This window comes from Curcuma longa, chromosome 15, assembly GCF_044706935.1.
Source record: "Curcuma longa cultivar G26 ecotype Majalengka, Jawa Barat chromosome 15, ITB_CL_G26_1.1, whole genome shotgun sequence".
Lineage (NCBI taxonomy): Eukaryota > Viridiplantae > Streptophyta > Magnoliopsida > Zingiberales > Zingiberaceae > Curcuma > Curcuma longa.
The window spans coordinates 1,617,469-1,644,064 of record NC_133875.1 but is presented as its reverse complement, the minus strand read 5'-3'; the positions used below and the strand labels follow the sequence as shown (position 1 = coordinate 1,644,064).

Sequence of the window (26,596 nt, the reverse complement as noted above, 5' to 3'; positions counted from 1 at the left end):
GTTAAGAAAGAAAGGATTCCACTCTCTCCTAATTTGGATGAATAAAAAAAATGATTCGCGAATGGATTTGTAAATCCACTCGTCTATTATTTCATAATAAGTAAACAATTAAAAAGATAAATAATTCATGCTTCATTACTAAATAAACAACTGAAAATTTTCCCAATTAGATTGAGCATTAGGGTTTTTGTGAGTTTTGCATTATTTGGAAACTTTAGAAATAACCCCCCAAATATCGTTTTTTTGGAGGAAACCCCCTTCACAGCTCAAAAGCGGAGGAAATTTTGCACCGGCGACCGGAGGAACTCGAACGCCGCCGCCCACGCGGCCTGCGTCGGGTGCACCGCGTCCCAGTACAGGTGCTCCTCCGGCTGCCCGCACACCCTGTAAACCTCCTTCCCCTCCTCGTCCACCTGCCCGCAGCTGCCCCCCTCGCCCCTGCTCTCGCAGCACGGCGCCAGCGGCCGCCCAAACTTCTCTGCTAATCAGTACCGTATCGGAGAAATTAACCACAGGAAGTTTGCGCGTTGGCGAAGAATATTAATTATCGATCACCTTGGAGAAGAAGGCTTGAGATGGCGCCGTGGACGTCGAGTCCAAGGAAGGACGCGGCGCCGCTCCCCAACTCGGACATCAGCTCGCCTAGCCGGCGGTTGTGCTCCGCCACGGCGGAGGACACATCGGCGGAGCAGCGAGTGTAATTCGTCGGCCGGGTGTAGTAGGGCGTGCACCCGACGGGGTGGAGGTTGGTGACCATCACCTTGGCGACGCCGATGAGCTCGAGGCGCTTCAGGTCCCGCTTCAGCTCCGCGAACAGGCTGCTCATGAACCGATCGAGATGCTGAAATTAATTAAACAAACTCACTTTAATTAAGTTCCGAAGAAATTTTACCACGATTACGATTAAACTAGCAATTAAACTCACGAGCAAGTAGTGCGGATCTCGCTGGGCGAGGTGGAGGTAGTCGTTGCCGGAGACGGCGACGAGCGCGGCGGAGGCCCTGACGTCGCAGCCGGAGAAGACGCCGGCGTCGATCTGCGACTCGAACTGGTCGATCTGGAGCTCCAGGTTCCGCTGGAAGTTGCCGGTGTCGAAGACGCCGGAACCGGCGACGGCGAAGTTCATGCCGTGGGACGCGAGCCGGCCGGCGCCCGGCGCCCGCCTCATTCTGTACGGTACAGGCGACCCGATTCGCATGGAAGAAGCTGCCACGCCGCGCAGTGACAAAGAGCAGAATAAGGCCAAGAGAGTGAAGTCGAGTTGGTACAGACTACAGAGGAAGAACATGCTCAACGAGATCGAAAGAAGAAAAAAAAAGAAGAAGAAGAAGAAGAATTGTGAAAGATAGACAGACCAATAAAGTCGGTGAGCACACGGCCGTCGGAGAACCGACCAGTTGGTTTCCGCGGGAAGCTCATTCCGTAAGGAGGGAACCAGGAACGGGCGATGTTTCTCCCCAACCTCTGCCCCAAGTTTCCGGTGTCGGCGTAGGAGTCGCCGAAGACGAACAACTTTGAGTGGTTTCCGCGCTGCTGCTGAGCACAGCCATCGGCCTCGAGAGGGAGCTTGCTCGTGAGGAGGAGGAACACTGAAGAGAAGATGAGGAAGACGATGGAGAAGGCCATGAGGAGAGCGATCGAGGAGAAGAGGATTAATAGAGGGAGCTTAATTAATTAATTGCATGTGTAATCTTAATCCAACGTAATTAATTAAACTAATGAAATGGCTTTCATGTTACCGGCCGGCTAAAAGAGCATCAGGGTTTGGTAGAAAGCAGCCTCTCATGAATAGTTTAATTATAGTGAATGACAGGTCGTGAGTTTCATTCGATCTATGACTGTTATATCAGAAATATCATATGCTCATCGTTTACGCGATTGATGTATGATATATATATAGGTGGTATGTGTATAATCATGCATGGAACATTTAGGGTTAAATGAATTATTTAGTATCAAAATTACTCTTGGATATTGATCATGGCCTTGGCCATCTTGGCTAACCTATTAGCTAGCATCGACCAAGTTGGCTAACGGACATGCGACGCGCACACATCCTATAGAGTGGCACGGGGGCACCTCTCGGTGCATGACATACGGTTTAATATGGCGTTTATGATGACATTTTTTTATCATCGACTAAGTTGGCTAACGGACATGTTGACAGGCACACACATCCTATAGAGCGGCACGGGAGCAACCCCCGGTGCGTGACATACGGTTCGATATGGTCGTTCATGATGACATTTTATGTCGTCTACCAAGTTGGCTAACGGGTATGTCAACAGCGCACACTATCCTATAGAGCAGCATGGGAGCAACCCCGGTGTGTGGCATACAATTCGATGTGGTTGTTCATGATGATATTTTTTATCATCGACTAAGTTGGTAACGGACATATCGATAACTCGCGTCAACTTTCAAAGTGCTCGGCCTTTGGAGCGCTCCTTTGGTTTTATGAGCACCCCAACTAATCCAAGTGTGATGATTCAACATTGCTAGTAGTTTGCATTCCTATCGACATCGTCTATGTTTCTACAAGTATCGAAACTATCATAATATGCTAGTGTGTATCTTCTTATTGTTGGTGTTAAAGGGATGAAAATGCTTGGTATGCATATTTAAAGACTTTTTTTTTATGAAAGTTTTTGAATTTGTTGATTAAATTAAAATTCTTGAGAATGTGATTAAATGAAAATTGTATATGTAGAAAATGCAAGGTTCTAATTATATAAGTAAAAAAATTACTTTTATAATCAAATTTTAATTTTTAACTATTTTGTGTTTATTTCACAAGCCCTTTTTAAAAATTCCTTTTTAGAAATAAAAAGGTGAAAATATTTTAATATTCAAAAGAAAGTTCACTCAAAAATTAAATATTTATTTAATTTTTATAATTATTATAATGTGAATAAGAATGATAAAAAATTTAAATTTTAATAATTATAAAATCCACTCAATCGATTTAAGATTTAAATAAAAAATAATAATATTTAAAAATATTTAAAGAATCATATATGATATATTAAAAATCGCGATTTGGTAGCCGTTCATGTCACGGTCACTGAAATAACAGTTGGGTCCGTTATGTGTATAAGATGTTTGGACAAAAATCAAGAACTCATGGTACACTTTGAATTTTTTATTAAAAGAATATCACATTTCATTATTTAATTATATATAATGAACGATAAAATTTTAAATTTTAATAATTATAAAATAGATCGAGATTTAGATAAATAATAATAATATTTAAGAATATTTAAATAATCATATATGATATATTAAAAATCGCGATTTGGTAGCCGTTCATGTCACTTCACGGTCACTGAAATAACAGTCGGATCCGTTATGTGTATTAAAACGGCACACAATCATTGCTATACTCTGGTAGCGGAGTTTAGGTCAAAACAGCTTCGGAGTTCTTCGACCAAATCCTCCTCACTGCAATACCCTTCTTCTCCCCCTCTTTCTTCCTCCATCTTTGCATCTCCCTCTTCCGTTCTTCCAATCTCATCGCCTCTCAGATGCGTCCGGGAGCTGTTGAAATCTTGCAGGTACCCTTTCGATCTTTGGATTTTTTCCTTTTCGGCCGATTTTTCATGATTTGGCGCTCCGGATCGAGTCCCTAAATTTGTTTGTTGACTATTCAAGCGCATTGGCATTGCTAGAATCCGAAGTTTTCGTTCGATTTTAGCACTACAATCGCATTCCTCTACCCTGATCGTTTTCCTTTTTTGTTTTTCTTTGCTCATGTAGTCGGCAGTTCTTGTAGGAGGAGCCCTCTCCTCCAGGAAATGGCCAAGCCGAATGACCACCGGAGAAGGTTCCTATCGGCGCTTGGGTATGAGGAACCTTTCGAGCTATCGTCTTAGATGTTCTGCGAACTCCAGCGGCTTCGGTTCGTACCGCGACAAAGATCCGTTCTTGAGCCTGCATCCTGAAGTTTCCCTGCTCCGTGGAGAGAGGAGCGAGCATGTTAATGGTCCGATGGAGAAGGCAGGTGCTGCCGTCGTTGAGAATTTTAGAGACTCCGTTGCGGAGAGCCACTATAACGAAGCTAAGATCAAGGTTATCGGCGTGGGTGGTGGAGGCTCCAACGCGGTCAATAGAATGATTGAGAGTTCCATGAAAGGAGTGGAATTTTGGATCGTCAATACAGATGTGCAAGCGATGAGGATGTCTCCTGTCTTCCCTGAGAACCGGTTGCAAATTGGTCAGGAGCTAACTAGGGGACTTGGAGCTGGCGGGAACCCTGATATTGGTATGAATGCTGCCAATGAAAGTAAAGAGTCAATCGAGGTGGCACTTTCTGGTGCTGACATGGTTTTTGTCACAGTAAGTTCATCCTAATTCCTTATTATTGGTTGATATTCAATTAGTTGATAGAGGCCAGGAATTCATTTTCAGTTGTTTGTATCTATGATGGGGACATTATGTTTTCTCTTCTCCACATATTTCTGTTGCTGATATTATTATTGTTTTTTTCTCTCTAAAACATCAATTCTAGTCCCAGTATGTTTCATGTAATTTCCATCTAATGTAATATCATATATTGTCAAAACTCCTTGAATATTTGTTCCTTATAGATCTATGATTTTTTTTCTCTTTATTTAGGGTTCATGGTAGACACTCAGTTACCAATCATGTTCCAACGAAATAGTTAGGAAATGGTTTCACTCCATGAAGCAACTAATAGTCGATCAATATTTTTTAAAGAAATTGTATGGAGAAGTGCGATTTTATTATGTACCGACACATATCACATAGAAAACTTCTCTAACTGCATATATTTTTTGAGTTGCTGTTGTTGCCCCATTCTATTTTTATTTCTCCAAACCATGGAGAATAAGTTCCCGGCTACCAACACTTTTGGCTACTGCCTAACAAGTCCTGGTAATAAATTGATTTGAAAAAAAAAATCATCCTTAGAACAATAAGATAAATATCTGGTTACATTCTCAATTAAACTTTGCAGGTAATCACTAATAAAGAAATTAGACCCATTAATTTTATTGTAGGTAACCTAATTTAAGTTTTTAGTTTGCTTTTTCATGGACATATGAAGCAATAGTTGTGTGGTTTGTTTCTAGTTTTTCTTAATGACACCAAACTTTAGCTCTACAAGGAAAATAGATCATTGAAGGAATATTTTTGCACCTTTTTCTTAAGGCTCACTAATCCTGGGGATGTTGTGATGGCAGAGTTACCATTTAGTATTACATGCCGCAACTAGGGATGATTGTATGCTGCAAGATGGAATTTGGGTGTTAACAATGGCAAGACATAAGCATTTTGGGACATGGACTATAGTGGGCCTATGGAATTTGTATGCTTTAATGGTTGAAGTAGTACTAACTTGGAATTAAGCATTTTGGTCTAGTGGTATAACTTAACAAAGTTAATGGATCAATTGTCTCATTTTATCCTAATGGATTGCTGCAGATACTTCATGCCATCAAAATTTGATTTTTTGCTAGCTAGTTATTCAATCAGCTTTTCTTGTAAATTCATAAATTGTTTCTTTTCTCAACTTGTTTTTGGTTTTCTAGTTTTTGATAGCCTGAAGTTGATGCTCGAGCATGTAAAGGCATGTTACTTTATTCTTCTGATTATATATTCAGTCTTCTGAAGAAACCTATGTAACAAATGAAACTTGTGTAGCATGTTAGAAATGCTATACAATTAGGAAATCAAGATATATTCATTGGCTTATGTTGGAAGAGCAATTCTTTATTAACTGGAAAATTAACTTTTTCAGGCTGGAATGGGTGGGGGGACAGGAACTGGTGGTGCTCCTGTAATTGCTGGAATTGCTAAATCCATGGGCATCTTGACTGTGGGTATAGTTACAACCCCATTTTCATTTGAAGGAAGAAAGCGCACAGTTCAAGCACAGGAAGGAATTGCAGCTTTGAGAAACAATGTTGACACTCTTATAATTATCCCAAATGACAAATTATTGACTGCTGTTTCACCCAACACTCCTGTGACTGAAGCATTTAACTTGGCTGATGATATTCTTCGACAAGGTGTTCGTGGAATCTCTGATATAATCACGGTAAACAAACATGGGAACCCTTATTTCACCATTATATTGTTTGGAATTAATCATTAATCTTAGCAAGAAGTTCCTCCATAGTTCTCTGCATCATAAGTACAAAAAGCCTATTGTTTGCTTGGCCAGATATCTCAAACTGTTTACAAGGAAGTTTTTCTTCTTGTCTTAATGAAACATGTATTAGTGGTTATAACCTTGTCTTCTTGAGTAGACTGTGATGCTATAAAACTCACAGAGGCTACTTTGCATAATTTTGCTTCTTGCTCCCTTCTCATGAAATAGTACATGATTGTTTCTGACTGGATTATTATCGTAACATAAATTCACAGGTTCCCGGTCTTGTCAATGTTGATTTTGCTGATGTGCGCACAATTATGGCAGATGCAGGTTCATCTTTAATGGGTATTGGTACTGCTACAGGTAATTTCACTGTAACTAATGTCTGTGCAGAACGCAGACAACATCATTTATTTTTTTTGGTATTTCAGTGGAAGATAGCAAAGAAGACAATTATCATGGCATGTCTCATATGCTTATCCTCTAATCTTTTTACCTATACTTTTCCAAATATGGCCACTGAAAATTTAGATCAGTTGTCCCTTTGTTAGTTGAATGTGCATATTTTGTGCACGGTTTCTTTGGCATAATCATTGCTGCCACTTTTTGATGGATAACTATGAATCTACTACTAAAAACAAGGTTGATTAAAGTAAATGAGTGTCACTACAAGCAATTGATTTCAATATATCTGAAGTTCCGAAGGCTTTGCTAACTTCAGAGTTTATAAGTACTTATGCAGACATACTGACAGATTATTAGTTTAGCACTGTTTTCTGAAATTTACACACTTGTACGTGCAAGAGGCATGCATTATTTGTCTATTTGCTCTAGCCAATCAGCAATGGCCATATATGATTGTGCTGCTAAAGGGGAAAAACAGTCTATTGCTATACTAATTGCAGTTTGTGCTATTTGTTGCATAGTCCACTGTGTTGGCAGACCTGCCATTTTCAAAATTGTGACTAGCTCTGTGAATAGTAGTTTTTTTTTGGGGAGTAGACTGGAGAGCTAAGTTATGGTGCATTATGAATGAGACATCCTTTTAGCCCTCTGATATCATTTTGTAGGAAAAACAAGGGCAAGAGATGCTGCACTAAATGCAATTCAATCACCATTGCTTGACATTGGAATTGAACGCGCAACTGGCATTGTCTGGAACATTACTGGAGGAAATGACCTGACCTTGTTTGAGGTACTGAGATTTTGCTGTTTCAATTTAAATTGTTTGGAAGAACATTGCTAACTTTTTAGCATCTATAAGCTTTTGTCAGGAAAGATTAGATGAAATTTATCACATGATTTGTTTTTGGCATTTATTGGAGGGATGCTCCTGTTTGAGTTTTTTTTATGAGTTCTTATTCTTCCTTCCTCGTGAAACTGAGGCAATAAAAGATTTCACCTGTTTTCATCTCCTTAATTGGTGAGGGGTTTTTTCCCCTCTCTTCAATATTAAAGGTAGGTCATGTTTTCTACTTAGTCCTGTCAATTTTTTTTATTAACTTGATCGAGAGTTTAATATCCGTATAATATTGGTTCATTGAAAACCACATCTTGTGTGGACTTTGGAGGAGACGAGCGAAAGGCTTTTGCATATATAGACCCTTAGGACATTCATGCATTCAAGATATCAACTTCTCATTGTGGTTTGGTTTGATCTTTTTTCCCTTCAGGTCAATGCTGCAGCAGAAGTCATATACGATCTTGTAGATCCAAATGCAAATTTGATATTTGGCGCAGTTATTGACCAGTCACTTGGCGGCCAAGTAAGTCAATAAAGTCCTTATACATTTTCTGATTTAATCGCTTAGCATGAAAGATAAGAAGTTTGCGGTACGATACAGTTTCTCATTATATGTCAATTAATATTATTAAATGGCTGCTTAATCTTGCCAAATTTCACTACCGTATACACGTGCCGAGCAAATGCCTTCCTGCTTTTTCTTGCAAATATCGTCAGTATGATATTTGAATTGTTCGAATGAGCTTAGACAACTGTTAACAAGAACCATTTTATTTCTGTATCAGGTGAGCATAACACTGATTGCTACTGGTTTCAGACGCCAGGAGGAAAGTGAAACTCGAATGCAGGTAACCGTGTTTTCGTCAATGTTCCAAACGATACTTTCAGTTAATCTATATAGTGAATTGACGTCCATAAGATTTTTTAGGGAACACAAATTGGCGTAGATAATCTCGGAATAAGCAGACAGAAATTGCCTTCCGGCGAGGGCAGTATGGTAGAGATCCCCGAGTTCCTAAAGAGAAAAGGGCGGCCTCGCTTTCCCAGGATTTGATCCTGCAAACTGTTTTTGTTTACTTTGAAAGCTGCTACTTTCCTTTGCCAATTTTCTCATCCTTATAGATCTCCAGCCCTCTTCGCTTGTTTTCGATAAATAGAATCGCTTGTAGGCTTGTTTTGTATATGTTCTTTACTGTAGGTTATGGACGATATGCTGGCTAGTTACTAGGAGACTAGCCAAGTGATAATACATTGTGTTTTGCTCGATAGATCCTCGCGATAACTGAAATTTGTAAAATAAACAAGTTTGAACATTAGAGAGCTAAACTCGTTTGGCAAAGTTCACGACGAAGAACTTGTTTAATTTGTATTGCTTTTATCTCTTTTTAACTTTGAACTTTTCGACTCTGATTGAGCTCAGCTTGAGTGATTCAACAGATTCAAGAAAGAGCCCTTTCTTTTCCCCAGAAGAGAAGGTTTGTTTATTTGATGGGTTTGAGTGATCAAAAATGAAATAAAATGATTGAGATAATCTTGTTTATGGGAAAATATATTGAATAGATTATAAAAAAATAATTCCTTATATTTTTCTCTATTTTGTTTCCATCAAAATGTAACAGAAAAAGAAATGAAATAAAGAAGCAGACATTTTTAAGGAATTATTCATCTATGGTATTTCCAAGACGCATTAAAGTAAAAATAAAATAAAATAAAATCCATTACTTCCTGAACATGCTGTGTTCAAAATTTATCAAACTGTTAAAAGAGAGATTCAGAAAAGGAAAAGATGAATTTTATTTGAGACTACTATTTAAATACTTTCAAACATGGTTGAATTGATTATTATGATACAGATTTACTGAAGTAGACAAGAATCGAATTTCGATAAAGCCAAAGTAATATCCTCTCTTATAGTTGTCAACTATAATTTCTCGATTTATCTCCTCATAGATATTCGTGAAATCAATCGTGTAAAATCGTTGGAATGATGAATTCCACCTTTTACTGAAGAGATTAATATTCAAAATTTAATTAATAAATTTATCACAACTTCATGAGTAACATCTAAAAATGTTCAAATCCATCTTTCATATACACTACATAACTCTGCTTGGAACTCCTTGTGTGTAAGAATGGAATCATACACACAAAAGCTACACCATGCATTTGCCAGAATTGTCATGATCATATCTAGGCAAAACTCAACTGTTTCAATCTTTTCTTAATTGCTCTACTCCACTACAACATAGATGCAAGCAACTCTTATACATATCAGGATATGCATACATATAATCTTACTGAAATGTTCATGACTAATGATCATCTTGTCACTTCTGAAAGTTCCCATATCTTTATTGTGCCGTCATCGCTAGCTGAAGCAAGAATCCTAGGTTCCTGCAAAATTTAACCCGATGACGGTGTCAACGGTTGGAGTCTTAGGGTAACATGTAGATGCCTCTGAATATGTTAGGGGTATACTAGTGTTAACCTTGGGATTCCATTGCACTGAGTTTATGTCCATCTCATGTGCCTTTTCCTTCTTCAGCAGAATCTTGTAATTTGGTTTAGCATCCTGAAACCAGAGTTATGCATTGATTTGGTTGCCTTGTAATAAATGATTGCTACATTAAGTGAATGCCAACAATTTCAGGAAAAGAAATATATCGATAGCATGAGCAAGCAGTGTGCCAGTATGCACATGTCGACATTTGAGATGAATTTCCAGATGAAGGTGAAATAAAAACAAAGACCTGCAGATTGTATAAGCTCGCTCATAACTCGGATAAGTTTGGCAATAACTGGATATGATACAGGGCATTGATAAAGCAAAAGCTTTGGATCGTTAAATAGCCGTGAGATGAAATTTTACCATATTGTTGGTAATGATCCATGGCCTGTGATCCATTTTCATGCTGTACAGAGAGGTTGAGTTGCTTTTCAGCTTGTCTTATACTTTTTTTTTCAAAAAAACAAAAAAAAAAGGTCTCAATTGATTGTATGTATTTGAAGTCTGCTAATTTCCTATATGATAGTCAATTTGATATATAGAAATGAGAAAAATAAAAAAGGGACAGCAGGTGAAAGAGGAGGAATAGCTAAAAGAGAACGCCGAATGCTGTTGGAACTTGGAACCAAATACTCTGTGGACATTGAGGAGATTCCTTTCGGATTGGAAGGGCTTTAGTCATGGAAAGTATTTGTAGGTGCAGAAAAACCATCACAGTATGTGCTTATTCACAGTACAAGGGTTTGATAAACTGAAACAACTTCAGGGCTGTTCTTGCATGTATTGTGGATTTTTCACTAAAAATGAAACTAGAGATTCAGAAACAATTCTTAATAGAAAAACCCCGTTTGACATTAGATATGGATTAATGTAGGCATATAGGGAAGTGAAGATAATCTATAGTAAATTGATAAAAATTGCACTGTGAGAAAGAGAGATTATTTAATTCAAGCAAGCACATGAATTAGACTTTGCGTTATTCTGAAGAAAAATTATCATGCAGACAAACAATGGATGGGAATTAAAAGTACCGAAATCTCTTTGCTCTCAGAAAAGAGACATATGGTGTCATCACCTGCTCCGCTAGCAATCACATTCTCCCTGCATTTAGATACATAATCATCACGCACTGTAAAATTTCTTCAGTGAAGGGATAAACTGCATGCTGTGTGATATATATTAGTTTACTGAAACAGCAAACCAGGACCTATAACTGGTAATCTGATAAGAGCATAACATCGTGTCCAATCTTATTACACAGTACCTAGGAAATAGAGGGGGCGCATGTTTGAAGGGGTTCCAAACACTGCAATGCTCCCTCACCTTAACATCAAAATTCATGTCATCGGTGACAGGACGAGCATCAGAATGCCACCATCATTTAAGTAGTAGAAACATAGGTAAAAGATATTACCCTATTGCTTTACTGAAACAAAAAAGATTAATAACAAACAAAATTGTCCATAGGATAGTCTTATAAAATCAGAAAATAAACTTTAGCACCGCTGTATAGAATTCCGATCTCTAATATCAGTGATTTGTTGTTAGGTTGTGTTTGGTAAAGCAGTGAGGAAGCATTTTGGATGTAAAAGTTTTTTGCTTTAGAAATTCTAAAACAACCTTGAGAAAGTTCTTATGAAAATTACTGTCAGCTTTTGCTTCAAGAAAGTATCACATGCATGCTTAAGTATATAAGGAACCACCACCTAACTATCTTGGCAGGTTGGATTGAGCTCTCCTTGGGCTTCCACATGGTATCAGAACCAATCCCTCACCTCTGACATCATTGGAATTGAGGGCATCACAGAATAATAAGTCACATCAACCCTTTAATTCCACATGATCAAGTTAAATACTTTAAAACATGCTTAACTAAGGACCTTGCATCTAAATGTCTAGTGTTTTGAGTTGGATTTAGATTCATTAGCTTCTCTATGATGAGTCAGCCTCTCACCTCTAGGATATTAGGACAGAGGGAGCAAAGAAAAGAGTCATTCCACCTCCTTCCTACGAAGCTTAGTGAAACTCTGCTTAAATATTAGAGGGGCTTTCACCTAAATACCTTTGGCATTCTGAGGGATCCTCTAGGGCTTCTACAATATCAAATATCCCAAAATCTAACATCTTAAATACCTAATATAAGCAATATTTTCTATCTCCTTTTATATCCGTATTCTCTTCACCACTACTACATTCTTGACATGACAATCATAACATCAATTCCTTTAGATTATTGAGTCAATTACCAAAGAACACATTGCATATAATTTGATTAGATAATAATGATTAATTATTTCAAAGAAAGAATAATAATAGCAAAAGTCTAATTATAAAAGGTTAGTATTAAATTACATTTATAATTTATTTAAAATATATCAGTTTTATAATATACTAATCCTTTATTGTCAAAAATTTCTAATAAATAGTATGAAATAAGAAACTAAAATATATTATTGCTGTATCAATTATGCATTTTTTGGTATTTCCAATGTTAGCATGTATTATAGTTTCCTAGTGTCATCAAGCGTTTGTCTCAACTATTTGGGATCAGCTATATGATCTTAGCCCTTCATTAATTATACCATTAGTAATATTAAAATTAATTAAATTATTTTCATTACATATGACTAATGCCACACTCTTTCTACTTCTTACTCCTTTTATTTTAGTAGATTCAACTTTAGAATCTATCAGTTGGACCTTAAACATGTTTATAATTTCATCATATTTTTCCCATGCCATTATCTATTGGAGAAACACCTAATTGCTTTTGACTATTTGTATATTTTATTTAGTTTTTTGTGAACTTGGCACGTTCCTTAATCTCAATTCCATTAATTTTTTGTATGTATTTTATTAGTTTTTTGTGAGCTCCGCACATTCCTCTTTAATCTCAATTCCATTAATTTTTTGTATGTGTTGCTTCCTTACAGGTATGGTGGTTTGTACTAGTCTATAAAACTTTGAACTCATGGATAATTATCAAGGTTGACGAAAGCAAAGACCCTTGTGTTTGATAGTTATAATCTTGGGTTTACTTCATGTAGATTGATTACATTAATAGGAATTAATTTCTAGGTAGAGTTTGTTGTCAAAGGAGATTCATCTTAAACCTTAGAGGCTGTTCCTGAATTATGTTTCTGTCAACGGCTCATGCCTCAGATCTTAGGGATACTTATGATGCTTGTAAATTGACTAAAAAGGGGTTGCCCAACATGCTCCAATCAACTAGAACATTACCTCAATCAACTAGGATCGAGTGAGTATTGAAATAACTAGAATTGTGTTGACACAATTTCCTCTCTAGAAAAATAGGTCGATCACACTTCAATGTTAGTCGACCAACATTCTACAAAATTGAATGTTGAGTCTCTGTAAAAATGGGATAGGTTCGATCTATGGTCATTGAGAACCTCCTAAAAGGATTTATTTCCTTTGGAAAAATGTGCCAACCAAGATTCTGACTAATTGAACATTGAGTCTCAACAATTATATTTTGATGTTGGTTGACTAAAGTTAGTTTTTGGTCAACCATAATGCTAATAAAAGACTATAAATAATAGTTTTTGGTGGAAATTTTGGCATAAAGGCTTATAAGAAAACATCTTTAATACTTTGTGTCAAAAGGAAAACTAAGAGGCTTTAGAAAGAAATGCAAGATTTCATCTTTGGACTTGAAGTTCTCTTAGTTAACATTCTACTCACTTAGAGTTAAATTCTTATTGAGGTTGAGTTTTTTATTATATCATTTGCTAAAAGGTGTCTATCAATGACAAGCTCGTCTAGGATAATCGAGGTAAGTCATAGAGTGTGAGCAAGGCCTTAATGTTTTAGATAGAGGGTATCTATCCTAAAGGCTTCTTAATGTAGGAAGAAGTTTAAATCAAGAGTTGACTAGACTATAGAGGAGTATAATCGAGGTCGTTTTCACCGAATACTTTGTATCTCGTCATTGTGAGGAGTTCTAGTGTCGTATCATACTTCTAGAGGCTTAGTCTACCACCACATTTAAAGAAGTAAATTAATGGATTTAAGGGTGGCATACCAAGCGTGTCATAAGTCATGGAGTAGGAGTGGGGTCTCTGACCTACATTATATTGGATTGCTAACGTGTATTCCATTAGTTTTATTATTTTTGTTGCATATTATCATTTTGATATTGTTCACACATGTTATTTAATCACTGTGTTTGTGTTTGTGTTTGAGTTTTAGAATTTGCGACAATCGAAAATAAACATGTGTCATCTATTCATTTCACCCCCTCTAGTCAAACTAGTAGCATGCTAACATTGTTGATTCCAATGAAAAGGAACCAAGGCAATAGACAGAGAGGAGGTTGGTCAAATGGATAACTTCCACTATTCATTCGAATGTAATTACTAAAGGAATCAAACAAAGAAAGAACTCTGAGAATACAATTTTTCAGTGAGGGAAAAAAGGTGTATGGAGAAGTTGATTATACTTCAATATCTTCCTCCACATATGCATAGAACAGTTGCCTTCGTTTGTACCCACCACATGTGAGCAGCCCATATCTTTATCTCGTTGACCTCTATCAAAACGAACCACAACAAGAGTAGGTCCAACTACGTCTCCACACCCGTCAACCTCATCGTCATAGTAGATCTAATTGCATCTCCTCCTCATCGACCTTCGTCAATTCAAACCTCCATCAGAATAAATCCTATTGTGTCTTCTCCTTGTTGACCTCTTCCACTGTGAACCTTCATAGAACTTCTTCCTCAACCTTGGTGTTGAACCACGAAGAAGTATTAATATCGAAGTAACACGAAAAAGGGAGAACATACGATTCTTCTATGCATCAAAATGCAGTGATATTTCTCTCTTCCCCTTCTCATTACCCAAGTAAACAATATTTATCCCTTCTCTCACCACCTCCTCTCTCTCCACCTTCCCTTCTCCCATTCTCCTCCTTGCACTCTAACTACCCTCCATGGGAGTAAAGTCCCTCAGAGAATTAGTCTTTAACATGAGTCCCATAAGCAATATTAAGGACTATGAACGAGATTTGTATGCTCATACCTCTTAGATATGAGAGCTAATATTAACCTGGTTTGAATTTTGGATGAAAAAATGTGGCCTAATATATCAATTGGTTCTTTCATCTAACTAGGTTATTGGTACCAAAGCAAATATGACCATAGACATCATAATATGTTTGGAAGACTTGCCCATTTCATAGCTAAGCCTCATATGTTGTCAAATAGAGATGATTCAGAGCTATGAGTTAAAACCAACAATTTAATGCAATCAAAACTTCAGCGATATTGCAATACTCTAGTTGCTTTATATGAAGAGTAATGGGTTGATGAAGTGATTTCTAAGCTTAAATGCAATGAACTAGTATTAAACTCAGGCTTGAGCAATGGGTGGGCTTGGTTGGGCCTAATAAGTTAATAGGTTAGTTATCTCATTTTCTCTCATTTGATTGTCATTACAATTCTTATCCTTCTAGCTTTTATGTTTGGAACCAATGAATTCAATGAAACAAAGGAGTAATAGATCAAATCTCGACCTATATCATAAATAACATTTGAAGACATTGAAGACAAATTTGTCTTGTCATGTCTTTACTCAATTATTCCTGAACTTTCTAATTCAATAATAGACAAATCAATCAGTTGTGGGTATAATGGTAATCTACTTCAAAGGTGGAATTCCATAATCCCACAATTTCTGATGGGATTATCAAATCCCAAATCTTTAGGTAGTTGGGAGTTCTTCCCAGTTTGTTGTGTGGCGGCAATATATCTAAGTCAATAGCAGACTAATCAATCAGTTGTGAGTATAATGGTAATCTACTATCAAAAGTGGAATTCCATAATCCAACCATTTGTGATGGAATCGTCAAATCCCAAATTTTTAGGTAGTTGGAGTTCTTCTCAGTTTGCTGTATTGCGACAAAGTATTTCACTGAAACTAATATTTCAATTCCAAAGTAGATAAGAACCAGTAAGAAATGCAGCAAAAAAAGTTAGTCTTGGTTATACCTGTTAGAGAGTGGTATTGTTATCTAAAGCAAAAAATAATAATAATAATTGCTGCAAACTTATACGATGTATTTTGCAATGTAACAATGAATGGCCAAGACCATTTTGACAAAAAAGAAAGTAAAAAGAAAAATAGGCATGTGGTTCGTCCAAGATATCTGCACTGGTATAGCAAATTTGATCCTTGCGAGAAACTTAAGTTGGTACCTTGACCAATGCACAGTAAATATTGTTCGATCATGGTAGCCAGGAAATGTACATAGGTGTTTCCTGAAGAAGAAAAAACTCATCAGCCAGAAAGGATACATGGGTGTTTCCTGAACTAATAATTGAAATATTTTGTGAAGTAATGTATGTGACAGCTAAGTCTAGACACCAAAATAAAACTTATGCAGGAGATTATAACAAAGAAAAGTGATGAAGCCAATCTGCATACAACTATAAGCTGGAGAGATTTTGGTTTGAATAGATTACACAGAAAACAAAATTGTGTATTCCGGTCCAAAACGATATTTCCCTGATAGTGATAGGAAATTATAAACAAATATCAGACCAGACGGATACCATATTGAATAAATAAAATGATTTGTTTTTAATGTATGCTCTGGTCACTGTATTGAAAATTCCTATGGACATTAATCATACCAAACTAAAAACATACATTTTTCAATCAAACTAATTTTCATATGAATCAGTCAAACCATTGAACCACAATGAACATCAACTTAAACAAAAGGTTTTTTAAGGGTGACCAAAAGCAACACACTACACTAGCAGAAGGTGATGATTAGCACACAAAAATAAAAATAAAATACTATATCTGAGGCTATAATGATATACTGCTGAAATTCTTTATCAGATTTCAAAGACTATTTTAAATGACACTGACTATATGCCAGCCATCAAGGAAGTAATTATTGTCTTGTCTGTTACTTAATTTCTTTTTTGTTTCACGTTTTTGCTTATATTACTTGAATAATATATCTTTGTTGATTTGTAGATTATGCACACAGGGTCTCCTGGTTGAATAATAGATATATTTTTGGTAATATTATGTATTTGAATAATATAAATTTTGTTATCTACATTGATATCAGCCTTATTTAACCTAGGCTTGCCAATGTGGGTTAGCCCATCTCCAATATTTAAACCATGGATTTGGAAGCAAAATGGAAGAACTAATTTTGCCAAAGTTGCTTTCATTTGTCTCTCCTTTTATCTTCATGTTTAGAAAGGAAAAATATCAATTTCCATCATTTGTACCTAGCTTGAAATTAAGTGCATGTATGGCAAAACAGAAGAAGACGAGAGAAATTCAGTTCACGAATTGAGCTATCCCCCCCCCCCCCCCCCCCCACCCCCCTGCACCTGGGAGTTATCAAGAGGAGAACCACCTCCCAAGTGGCTAGATTATGGAACAGAATGAGCCATTCCCCACTTCAACATTCAATAAGATTTCAGGTATGATAAGAAGTTTAATGATAGTATCAATTGCCCAAAAAAATACAAAAAATGTTCTGTGAGTGTACAGATTGGATGTATAGTGTTAGGCTCTGTTTACACCAGAGTAGAAATGCCAACGAGATAGGAGGGAAAGAGAAAGGGGAGGCGGTAGGGAGAGGGAGAAAACTTGTTACTTGGTAAGGAAACGAGGAAGAAGGGGTAGGAAAAACAAAAATATGGGATTACCCTCATTTTCCTGTCGATCAAGCTCGCCTGCCTGCCCTCACATTGCCAGTATCACACCAACCTCATTCACCCTACCTCGCCCTTGCTCATCCATCAGTGTGGCATCACCTCATCATCAGTGTGTTTTCTAATTGAGCTGCATTCAAATAGGACTTTCCCCCTTCCCTTCACAAAGACCACCCACGTCCATTTGGTTTTGGGTTGATGTGATTTGGTTCCAAATTCAATCAGCAAAATCATGCCTAAGTTCCTTATATCCAAAATTTTACCGAGGCATCTCACAAATTGAAATCCACTTTTCATAGAATGGGTTTTCGTCGCCATGAGTAAACAAAACCTTAGGGATGAGCATTGGTCATCAACAGTTGCAACCATTGAGAGGTTTCTAAACTGTTTAACTTCTACATTAGTTGTCATTCCTGCCAAAGTATTTTGAAAATGAGTTTCAATCCAAGTACTTCTATTGAAAGGGAGAATCTAAACCAAAGAACAAGATCAATGAGATAGGTAGGACATACAATACCATTTGCTATAGTGGTGAACTGTCATCCTCCAATTATATCACCTAATGTAGAATTGGAATGAAGGCGTGACACAAGAAGCAAAACATAAGCATCTGAAAAGCTAAACAAAAGAACAAGATCAAGAAATCAAAAGGTCAAACATTTCTCACCATTTTCCAACAAGTGATTTTGTTATGTCCTGAAATCTATCTAGGGATTTGTCATAAAATAAAAATGTTAATTAAGTTTTAATTTTTTTTTTTTTTGATAATCTAAGTATCCAGCTCTTCAAACCAACTAATCCTGAAGGTGACCAACTTGACCCCATGAAAGTTTCCCACCGACTACCAAAGTAAATCCGAGAAGCGCAAAGTGGCCCAACACTCGCAGCCGGACTTTCTGGGAATCAATCACGCTAGGCAAATGCCCTTGTTGGGAATTAACCCTAGATGCTCCTGTTTGTGTTACTCATGCCTTGCCACTTGCGTTGTGCCCCAAGGGATGTTAATTAAGTTTTAGTGATTGCATTTGAGGTTCAATTGTTGAGTTTAGGGTTGGTTTTGATGAATAAGGCTTGATTGAGGTTCAATTTGTGGCTTGTTTGGTTCTCTGAGTTATGGTTGAGTAAGGATCAAGTTGGATTTACTTTGGGCTCGGACTGAATCCCAATTTGGTGTTTTATGACTGAACTAATGTTGGACTAAATTGACCCAGTCAACTCAATGAATGTTTGTGGGTTCGTTAGTTAAAAGTTTACCTGAGTTTTTCTTTCCCCTTGTGTCCTAGTCTCCCTAACTTCCTCATGTTCCCCTCCCACCTAGGATGAGCTCCATCTCACTACACCTTACCAATAAGTATTGCCATATCCTTCACCACACAATCTCTCTCTCTCTCTCTCTCATATCATTTTCTTTCTCTCACGAGACCCAACATTTCTTACTTATCATTCAAGTGAGCTTGTCTTGCTCCATCAAAGTATCCAACTATGATCCTCCCCAAGGAGCAAAGGAGATGAGCATTCAATCTTTTCCCTTCATTATTAGGATTATCCTCATAAAAGAGTGTGACACAACCAAACAAATAATAGGATTACTAACTTCAATGTGGCTAAGGTTGACAAAAATGGAGCATAACTTGATTAAGACTTAGGCCTTGTTTCCTTCAAAGGAAGGAAGCAACTAGGAAAATAAAAGATAGAAAAAATATAAAAAAAGAATTGTGAAATATTTTCCACTTGTTCCCTTAAGACTTAAAAAAAAATTAAAAACTTTATTTATTAGAAACATAAAAAAAAAATCAAAAATAGATTTAAAAGGAAAATATTTTTGAATTTTCTTAAGTTTGGATTTGAGCTCCATTGCATGTCAAAATGACTTTTCCACTTAAATCAAATGCAATATAGAGGATAACTAAAGAAATATTTATTTCCTTTTTCATATCTCCATTATTTAGCCAAAGGAAATGAATGAAAAGTGTTGCTAGAAAAAACTTTTTGTCACTTTATTTCATTCTTGGTTTCCTTCCATTGTAAAAAACACACCCTTGAAGTTGAATGCCCTTCAAGTTGAATGGTAAAAGTTTGTCTAATGATGAGGTATTTATAAGAAAACAAATACAAAAGAATTCAAAAAGTAAAAAAATTAGCCAAGCCATGTGAAATAGAGCTCTAGCCCATTTGTGCAATGGTGGGGTGTTGGCCGCAAGGCCCCAATGCACATTAGTGAGATGCAATCCATGTATCTAACGATACACTTTTGCTAGTAAACTTGGCTTTAGTGTTTCACCATAATACAAAAGATATAACTGGTGATTACTTAAAGTTGTTAATTGATGTTACCAGAAAGCGGTTAAATGGTGTTAATTTAAGTTGATAATTGGTGTAGATTTAAAGCTTATTAATCTTAATTGATATTCTTATTGGAGAATTTTATCCATGCACATCTAATGTTGACCTATTGCCATCTGTTCTCACATCTATTGTTGTTTCTTTTTGGCCTCCAATTATAGGTTGATTGCCAAGTCAATCTCACCTATCAATGTTCTTTCTCATTTGAGCTTAAGATATGTGTTAAGTTAGTTGACAGACATTTCTTCAGATCATGCTTCAAATGAAGTCTATCATTCAGTAGACCAAATTTGGATGGGGTGTGGTAGACTTTATCCCAATAAAGTTCCTTCAGTTAAGGATGAGTGACACATGTTGAGATTATAACCATGAAACATCAATAGATATTCAACAAAAAAGTAATGACTACAGCTACAGGAAAGTATATCTCACCAAGGTTTGCAGCTATCAGTATCCCCATTCATTCCCTGTAGGTTGCTTGAGGTATCCCATATCTTCAATGTAAGATCATCACTACAAGACCAAAGTAAATTAATCTATCAACATTTCCGGACAATATAACTAGGCAGGTTATTAGCTGCACACCTGCAAGTAACCATTCTATCCCCCACTGAGTTGAAAGATAGTGCCCAGACCGTTGATGTATGACCACTGAGAAGCACCAAAATACAAGGAACAAAAAACTGTAAGCCGCCTTCACCGTAATTTTCAAAAATACTGAATTATTTAGTTAATAGACTCATATATAGATCTCATGTCCACTCTGGTTCAGTAATTGACTGCAACAAACCTAAGTTTGCCATTGACAAGTTGCAATATATTATTATATGATGAAGTTGGTGATCAGACTACAAGATAAACCTAGGTTTGCCATGCACATGTCTCTCCTTTAGGTGTTTCAGGAATCTTGGCTACCAAAGATCCATTTGTTTTGAATAAGGACTGCATTTTGAACATGATTTTAAATTAAACACTGTTAGTGCCACAGTCACATTATAATTTTATACATCATGATGGCATGAAAAAATAAAAGGCATTCGACATTGACACTTTAAATATTAGCAATGTTATCATTAGCTAGATCCAAAATCTTGATAGATTGATGTGGAAGGATATGAAAATAGAAGTTGAATAGCCAAACAACCATTTGGTTGTTTATGAAGGAAATTAAAGTGCCAAATATGCTTTTGATAATTTGTCCTTTATTGTTTCTCTACAAGACATTTGGTCATCAAGTGACTCAATAGCAGGATAAAGAACACTTCACTGTTTTAAGAATTTTCTCCAAACTGATTATGAGAAAATCAAGTTGGCAATTGAGGAATTTACTTCGGCACTGTAAGAGAACAGTCTTATCAGTGCACTGTCAAAGATCCAGCTGAAGATGAACTATTTTATTGTGCAAAATCTAGAGCAGTTAACAAAATAAAGTTTTGTTCTGAAAAGATCAAATTGGAAAGCATTGGACTGAGTAAGGAACATGTTTCTTTAACCAGTTCAACATGAAATTTGCCATTGATTAGCTGAGTATCATAGCTTAAGTTTGAATGACAAAGTTCAGAAAAGATCGAATTGGAAAGCATTGGATTGATTATCAAGCGTGAGTTCCACAGTTATAATTCACTGGTGTCGGTGACAGCAGTAGGAACAAATTGTTTGAGATAGTCTAAAGCCATCAGAACACTAGATAAGACTAACTACAGACTTCAGTACCTGCTACTTTCATCAATTGTTTGCACACAGTGCCAGTCATCACCACCACCATCCTCTGCCCAGACCTAACAACCACACCATGACTAAACTTTGGCCAATAAGTAATAATTGCCAGAAGTTGACTTGAGCTCATATTTACTAATAGAAGGGAATAACATCACTTGTTTTTCAATTCTATACCTTGACGGAGTTATCATAGCTGACAGAAACCAAAAGATCCAAATACGGATGCCATTGAACCATTTTAACATCCTGTGTATGACCTTGTAATACTGAAACACACTCAAACTCAGAGCTGGGCAGCATTTCCCAGATCCAAACAGTCTTATCTCGACTACATGTAGCAAGCAACGATCCAGAGGCATTCCAAGAAACGCTCTTCACTTCATTTTCATGACCCTAAGAATAGAATAAAGAAATAAACAAGATGTCGTGATTAATTTTTCAAATTGTGTAATTCTGAAGAAAAACTAGAAGTTGTAGCACAAGTGCAACTATAGAATATCAAATGTGTGTTTAATTGGTCTTTACCTCTAACGTTGCAATGCATTCAAAGTCACCACTAATATGTCTCCAAATAGCAGTTGTAGCATCAAAACTTGCAGTAGCTAATAACTTTCCGCAAGGGGACCAAGCACATGATCTAACTGTACGAGTATGGCTATCTTCAAGAACAGCCTATTATAATGAAAATAGGTTAATTAAGTGCAAGAAGAGCAGAGACGTTTCTTCAGTAGGTTACTCAAATACAACAATCAGCATGAAAAAAAGTATTTAAATGTATCCAAACAAGCATGATGTATGCCTCCGTTTCAATGAAAACATGGAGTTTGAATTCAGTTTAGGATGGCAGAAAATAGATAATAGAATCTAAATGGCTTTACTAATAATATATAATTTTGTTTTAAGCGAGGATTGGGAGACCACTGTTGACTAAAACAAAGCAATGAAAAAATTGATCAAAAAAAGGGGCAGAAAGAGAATCAACTTTATTGTGATAAGAACTTGGTGAAATATGATGATATCCTTGATTGCTTCTTTATAAATCAGAAACAAACAATAAAAGCACAGAGCACTTAAATTTTAAATCAATCAGTATAAAATATAAGTTCAATTTTCAAAGATTTGTGACAATTTCTTACCAAGAGGATGTGTAATATTAAAAGTTGACTAGAAAGCTCGACAAAAGGTTGATTAGTTAAATCACAGGAGGAGTGACATGCTATTGTACGGGTCTCCATCATTTATTTTCCTTAAAACAAAGTAGAACTTTTGTCCCCAGAATCTGTATATCTGAGTGTGAGAATGTGCATGTGCTTGTGCATATTTGTATGCTCCAGAAATTTCTTATTAAATTTAAATACTGAGACCGATTTTACAACCGAATTTTAGCCGGTGTTCTTTGTTGTTGTGTTAGACAAATAAAAAACTTAGGTACACTTGGACTAGAGTATTGCAGCATGAAGAAATCTGAATTTCCAAAATAAGATTTTTTTTATTTGTGATTTAGATAGTCTACTAGAATGTACAGCTTTAAAGCACAAGTTTATATTACACGAATATCACCCCCCCCCCCCCCCCCCCCAAAAAAAAAAAAAAAAAAAAATTTAACAAAAACCAAGTCATAGATGTGTTATTTTAAATTTCAGTAATTTGTAGCTTGTTATTTATTGAACTGCATAACAAGTCTTGATTAAAGTTTGATTGGGCCAAGCTATAAGTTTCTCAAATCGAGTCAAACCTTGTTATCTTTAATTATTTATGTATATGTTTTAACTTATTTCTATATAAGTTAATATAAATTGTCTTTGGTTTAAAGTTTCAAAATCTGACAGGGTTTGGCAATCCTACCCACCAAATACAGAGTATCCATAGCATAGAGAGAGATATAGGTTATACATAGAGATACATCTAGAGAGAGTGTAGCAAAAAAGAATCAATGTAACTCGATGTCCATGAACAATTGTCTCCGAAATCCGATCACACAAGCCCACACCTAACGCTGCATCTTAAAGGCTAATAGGGCACAACTTTCCCCAAATGAGTAAAAAAAACTCGGTTTTGACCTAATCAAAATTACCAAAATCTGTCCTTTGAGGAATCAAACCTTGCAAACCCAGGATCCAGAACTCCCTTGCTGCCAGATCCTGACGGTCTTGTCGGCGCCGCAGGAGGCCAGCATGGGCGGGGCGGTGGAGTCCGGGCTCCAAGCAAGGTTCCACACTCTGTCGGAGTGGCCTTCCAGTTTCTGGATCTCCCGCAGCTCCATCTGCCGTTCATCAGAGAGCTCCATGGATGCGATGATCCACGCGAAGGTCGGAGAGAGATCGAGAAGGAGAATAGAATGACGGCGGAATCAGACTCGAGGCTCCAGAGAGAGCCTGTTCAAATTTAATTTTGCACCCCCACAAAATCTTTATTTGAAAAAAAAAATACTTTTCGGATTTTCAAATTTGTTAAAATATCCTCAAAAGTTTTTAAAATTTTATTATCTTACCATCATTAACTGTAATGAAAATATTCATCATATTTAAAGATGAAATATGAAGATTTTTTTTCAATTTTATTTAAAGATTAAAAATAAGAAATAGTTGAATTTTTTTCAAAAGGTGGAGTAATTTCTATTATCAATCCAACAATACTTTCTAATTGTAAGGATAATCGATAAGTAAATTAAGTGACATAAATTGTATTCTGAATTTATTAAATAGATAAATTAAAAAAATATATTTATCTTTAAAATTAATCGGACGAAATTAGATATCTAGATTATCAAAAAAAAAAAACATATAGATGATTGATGACGTGAGTGAGGCTACGAATTCATTCGCAACCTCAATTGTGATTGCGGACGGCCTTGCTCATGGTCACGAGCAAGGACACGAGTTCACTCATGGTCGCAGGGCAATCTTGCATGCGGTTACAACCGACCTCGCTCATGACCTCAATCGATCTCACAATTCTTAAGGCACGTTTGGTTCAAGGTTATCGTTGGTTATCTGTCTAAGTTTATCAATGATAATCTTACTTGATTTAGCTTATGATTAATTCCCAAAAAATACAGTATTACCGTCACATCAGCAAAATATCAACAAATGGATTATAAATTCAGAATATGATTACCTTAACAGTCTAAAATTTTCTGCTATTCCAAAAGTTAACAATATTTTTTTCTATGATTAACTGAGTTATTTGAAATGTACCGTGAAACCTAATTAAAATCGAGTTAATTAATTCGATAAATTTTAATTTAAATACATATAAATTTAATATAGATAAATTTTAAATTTAATAAATTAATTAAAATTTAATAAATTATATTTATTAATTTAATAAATTATTTTATTAAAATATATATAAATTTATTTAAAATTTTTAAAAATATAATTAAATTATATTTATTTTTATATATATTATCAATTTATTATCATCATTAATATTAATATTATTAATTTAATTTAAAAATAAATTAAATAAAAATATTATAATAATTATTAAATAATTATATTTTATTCTCTTCAAATAAATAAATGAAATGAAATAATATTAAATTTTATACTCATAATTTTAATTATCTGATTATCTGATATTATTAAAGTTATACATGATAATTTAAATCAAATGAATCCCTCCGAAATTAATTCTCTGAAATTAATTGAGCGAAGCCCGGATGCTTACTCAAAAATAAAATAAAATAAAATACACTGCTTAAAAACATTCAAAATAAACTGCTGCGTTTCGTAAACGATCAAGAGCAGAAGCGATCTGCCATCGATCACGACAAGATCCAGAGACCTTTGCGCGCAGGCGACGGCATCGATCCCATTGCTATAAATAGACAAGATTCATCGCATCGATCCTTCTTCATCTGCTAAGCCGGTTTCATCAGTGGTCTCTGCTTCGATCGACATGGCGATTCCATCTAAATTGTTGGGTGTGTTTTTGATCACCCTCGCCGTCGCCGGAGTGTTGTCGGAGGCCGGAAGCATCGCCGTCTACTGGGGCCAAAACGGCAACGAAGGCAGCCTCGCCGACGCCTGCGCCACCGGCAACTACAAGTTCGCCCTGATCGCCTTCCTCCCCACCTTCGGCAACGGCCAGACGCCGATGATCAACCTCGCCGGCCACTGCGACCCCTACTCCAACGGCTGCACCGGGCTGAGCGCCGACGTCAAGTCGTGCCAGCGCCGCGGCGTCAAGGTGCTGCTCTCCATCGGCGGCGGCGCCGGGAGCTACTACTTGGCGAGCTCTCAGGACGCCAAGCAGGTGGCGGGGTACCTCTGGAACAACTTCCTCGGCGGCTCCGCCGCTTCGCGGCCGCTCGGCGACGCCGTGCTCGACGGCATCGACTTCGACATCGAGGGCGGCACCAACCAACACTGGAACGAACTCGCCAGGCAACAAGACATTTTAATTTTTAAATAATAATAATATTATTATTATTCCTATTAAAAAAAATTCTATATATTTATATTTTTGTTAGGTACCTCAAAGGCTATGGTCGGGTCGACTTGAGCGCGGCACCTCAATGTCCTTACCCGGATGCTTGGGTTGGTGGAGCACTCGATACCGGCCTCTTCGACTATGTATGGGTTCAATTCTACAACAACCCTCCTTGCCAATATAGCTCCGGCGATACCACCAATCTCGCAAATGCATGGGAGCAATGGATCTCCATCCCCGCAAAGGAGGTGTTCCTTGGGCTTCCGGCAGCACCGGAGGCAGCCGGAAGTGGTTACATTCCACCGAACGATCTCATTTCGAAGGTTCTTCCGATCGTCAAGGACTCAAGCAAGTACGGAGGGATCATGTTGTGGTCCAAGTACTATGACGATCTCACCGGGTATAGTTCGAAAGTTAAAAATCACGTGTGATTTCAGAACATATGTGTAATAAAATTGTCATTGTGTGGCTTGTGTTAGGGTTCATGTATCATTTCGAGTTGGATGTAAACATAAGTAAATATG

At 36.7% G+C, this 26,596-nt stretch overlaps 4 protein-coding genes across 4 annotated transcripts; 2 read left to right on the top strand and 2 right to left on the bottom strand.

The window, feature by feature from the left end:
* Nucleotides 1-266: 266 nt before the first annotated feature.
* LOC141846485 (GDSL esterase/lipase At5g03610-like) lies at nucleotides 267-1,626 on the bottom strand. The gene is made up of 4 exons (XM_074734525.1): nucleotides 1,356-1,626; nucleotides 926-1,206; nucleotides 556-841; nucleotides 267-478 (listed from the first exon to the last, which is right to left on the bottom strand). Exons 1-4 carry the CDS (start codon nucleotides 1,624-1,626, stop codon nucleotides 267-269), a joined length of 1,050 nt encoding a protein of 349 aa, XP_074590626.1.
* Nucleotides 1,627-3,426: 1,800 nt separating this feature from the next.
* Nucleotides 3,427-8,705, top strand: LOC141846630 (cell division protein FtsZ homolog 2-1, chloroplastic-like). Its single transcript, XM_074734667.1, has 8 exons — nucleotides 3,427-3,557; nucleotides 3,760-4,338; nucleotides 5,762-6,061; nucleotides 6,391-6,481; nucleotides 7,189-7,313; nucleotides 7,792-7,884; nucleotides 8,147-8,209; nucleotides 8,290-8,705. The coding sequence occupies exons 1-8, from the start codon at nucleotides 3,528-3,530 to the stop codon at nucleotides 8,413-8,415; spliced, it is 1,407 nt and encodes a 468-aa protein (XP_074590768.1). The 5' UTR covers nucleotides 3,427-3,527; the 3' UTR covers nucleotides 8,416-8,705.
* Nucleotides 8,706-9,502: 797 nt separating this feature from the next.
* Nucleotides 9,503-24,004, bottom strand: LOC141846371 (protein CIA1-like). Its single transcript, XM_074734394.1, has 10 exons — nucleotides 23,737-24,004; nucleotides 22,161-22,307; nucleotides 21,810-22,028; nucleotides 21,630-21,694; nucleotides 20,502-20,567; nucleotides 20,349-20,429; nucleotides 16,086-16,148; nucleotides 10,899-10,968; nucleotides 9,850-9,933; nucleotides 9,503-9,755 (listed from the first exon to the last, which is right to left on the bottom strand). Exons 1-10 carry the CDS (start codon nucleotides 23,920-23,922, stop codon nucleotides 9,681-9,683), a joined length of 1,056 nt encoding a protein of 351 aa, XP_074590495.1. The 5' UTR covers nucleotides 23,923-24,004; the 3' UTR covers nucleotides 9,503-9,680.
* A 1,534-nt stretch (nucleotides 24,005-25,538) lies between these two features.
* Nucleotides 25,539-26,503, top strand: LOC141846317 (acidic endochitinase-like). Its single transcript, XM_074734333.1, has 2 exons — nucleotides 25,539-26,026; nucleotides 26,113-26,503. Exons 1-2 carry the CDS (start codon nucleotides 25,539-25,541, stop codon nucleotides 26,501-26,503), a joined length of 879 nt encoding a protein of 292 aa, XP_074590434.1.
* The last annotated feature ends 93 nt before the right edge of the window (nucleotides 26,504-26,596 follow it).

Bases quoted from the DNA above. Each gene is read 5' to 3' on its own strand.
- LOC141846485 (XM_074734525.1), bottom strand. From the start codon at position 1,626: ATGGCCTTCTCCATCGTCTTCCTCATCTTCTCTTCAGTGTTCCTCCTC. The intron at 1,207-1,355 runs GTCTGTCTATCT...GCGGCGTGGCAG, and splicing joins TGTGCTCACCGACTTTATTG to CTTCTTCCATGCGAATCGGG. The intron at 842-925 runs GTGAGTTTAATT...AATTAATTTCAG, and splicing joins GAGATCCGCACTACTTGCTC to CATCTCGATCGGTTCATGAG.
- LOC141846630 (XM_074734667.1), top strand. From the start codon at position 3,528: ATGCGTCCGGGAGCTGTTGAAATCTTGCAG. The intron at 6,482-7,188 runs GTAATTTCACTG...ATCATTTTGTAG, and splicing joins GGGTATTGGTACTGCTACAG to GAAAAACAAGGGCAAGAGAT. The intron at 7,314-7,791 runs GTACTGAGATTT...TTTTCCCTTCAG, and splicing joins ATGACCTGACCTTGTTTGAG to GTCAATGCTGCAGCAGAAGT.
- LOC141846371 (XM_074734394.1), bottom strand. From the start codon at position 23,922: ATGGAGCTCTCTGATGAACGGCAGATGGAGCTGCGGGAGATCCAGAAA. The intron at 20,568-21,629 runs GTACTGAAGTCT...GGTGCTTCTCAG, and splicing joins ACAATTGATGAAAGTAGCAG to TGGTCATACATCAACGGTCT. The intron at 10,969-16,085 runs GTACCAACTTAA...ATCTAAATGCAG, and splicing joins TTTACTGTGCATTGGTCAAG to GGAGAATGTGATTGCTAGCG.
- LOC141846317 (XM_074734333.1), top strand. From the start codon at position 25,539: ATGGCGATTCCATCTAAATTGTTGGGTGTGTTTTTGATCACCCTCGCC. The intron at 26,027-26,112 runs GCAACAAGACAT...TATTTTTGTTAG, and splicing joins CACTGGAACGAACTCGCCAG to GTACCTCAAAGGCTATGGTC.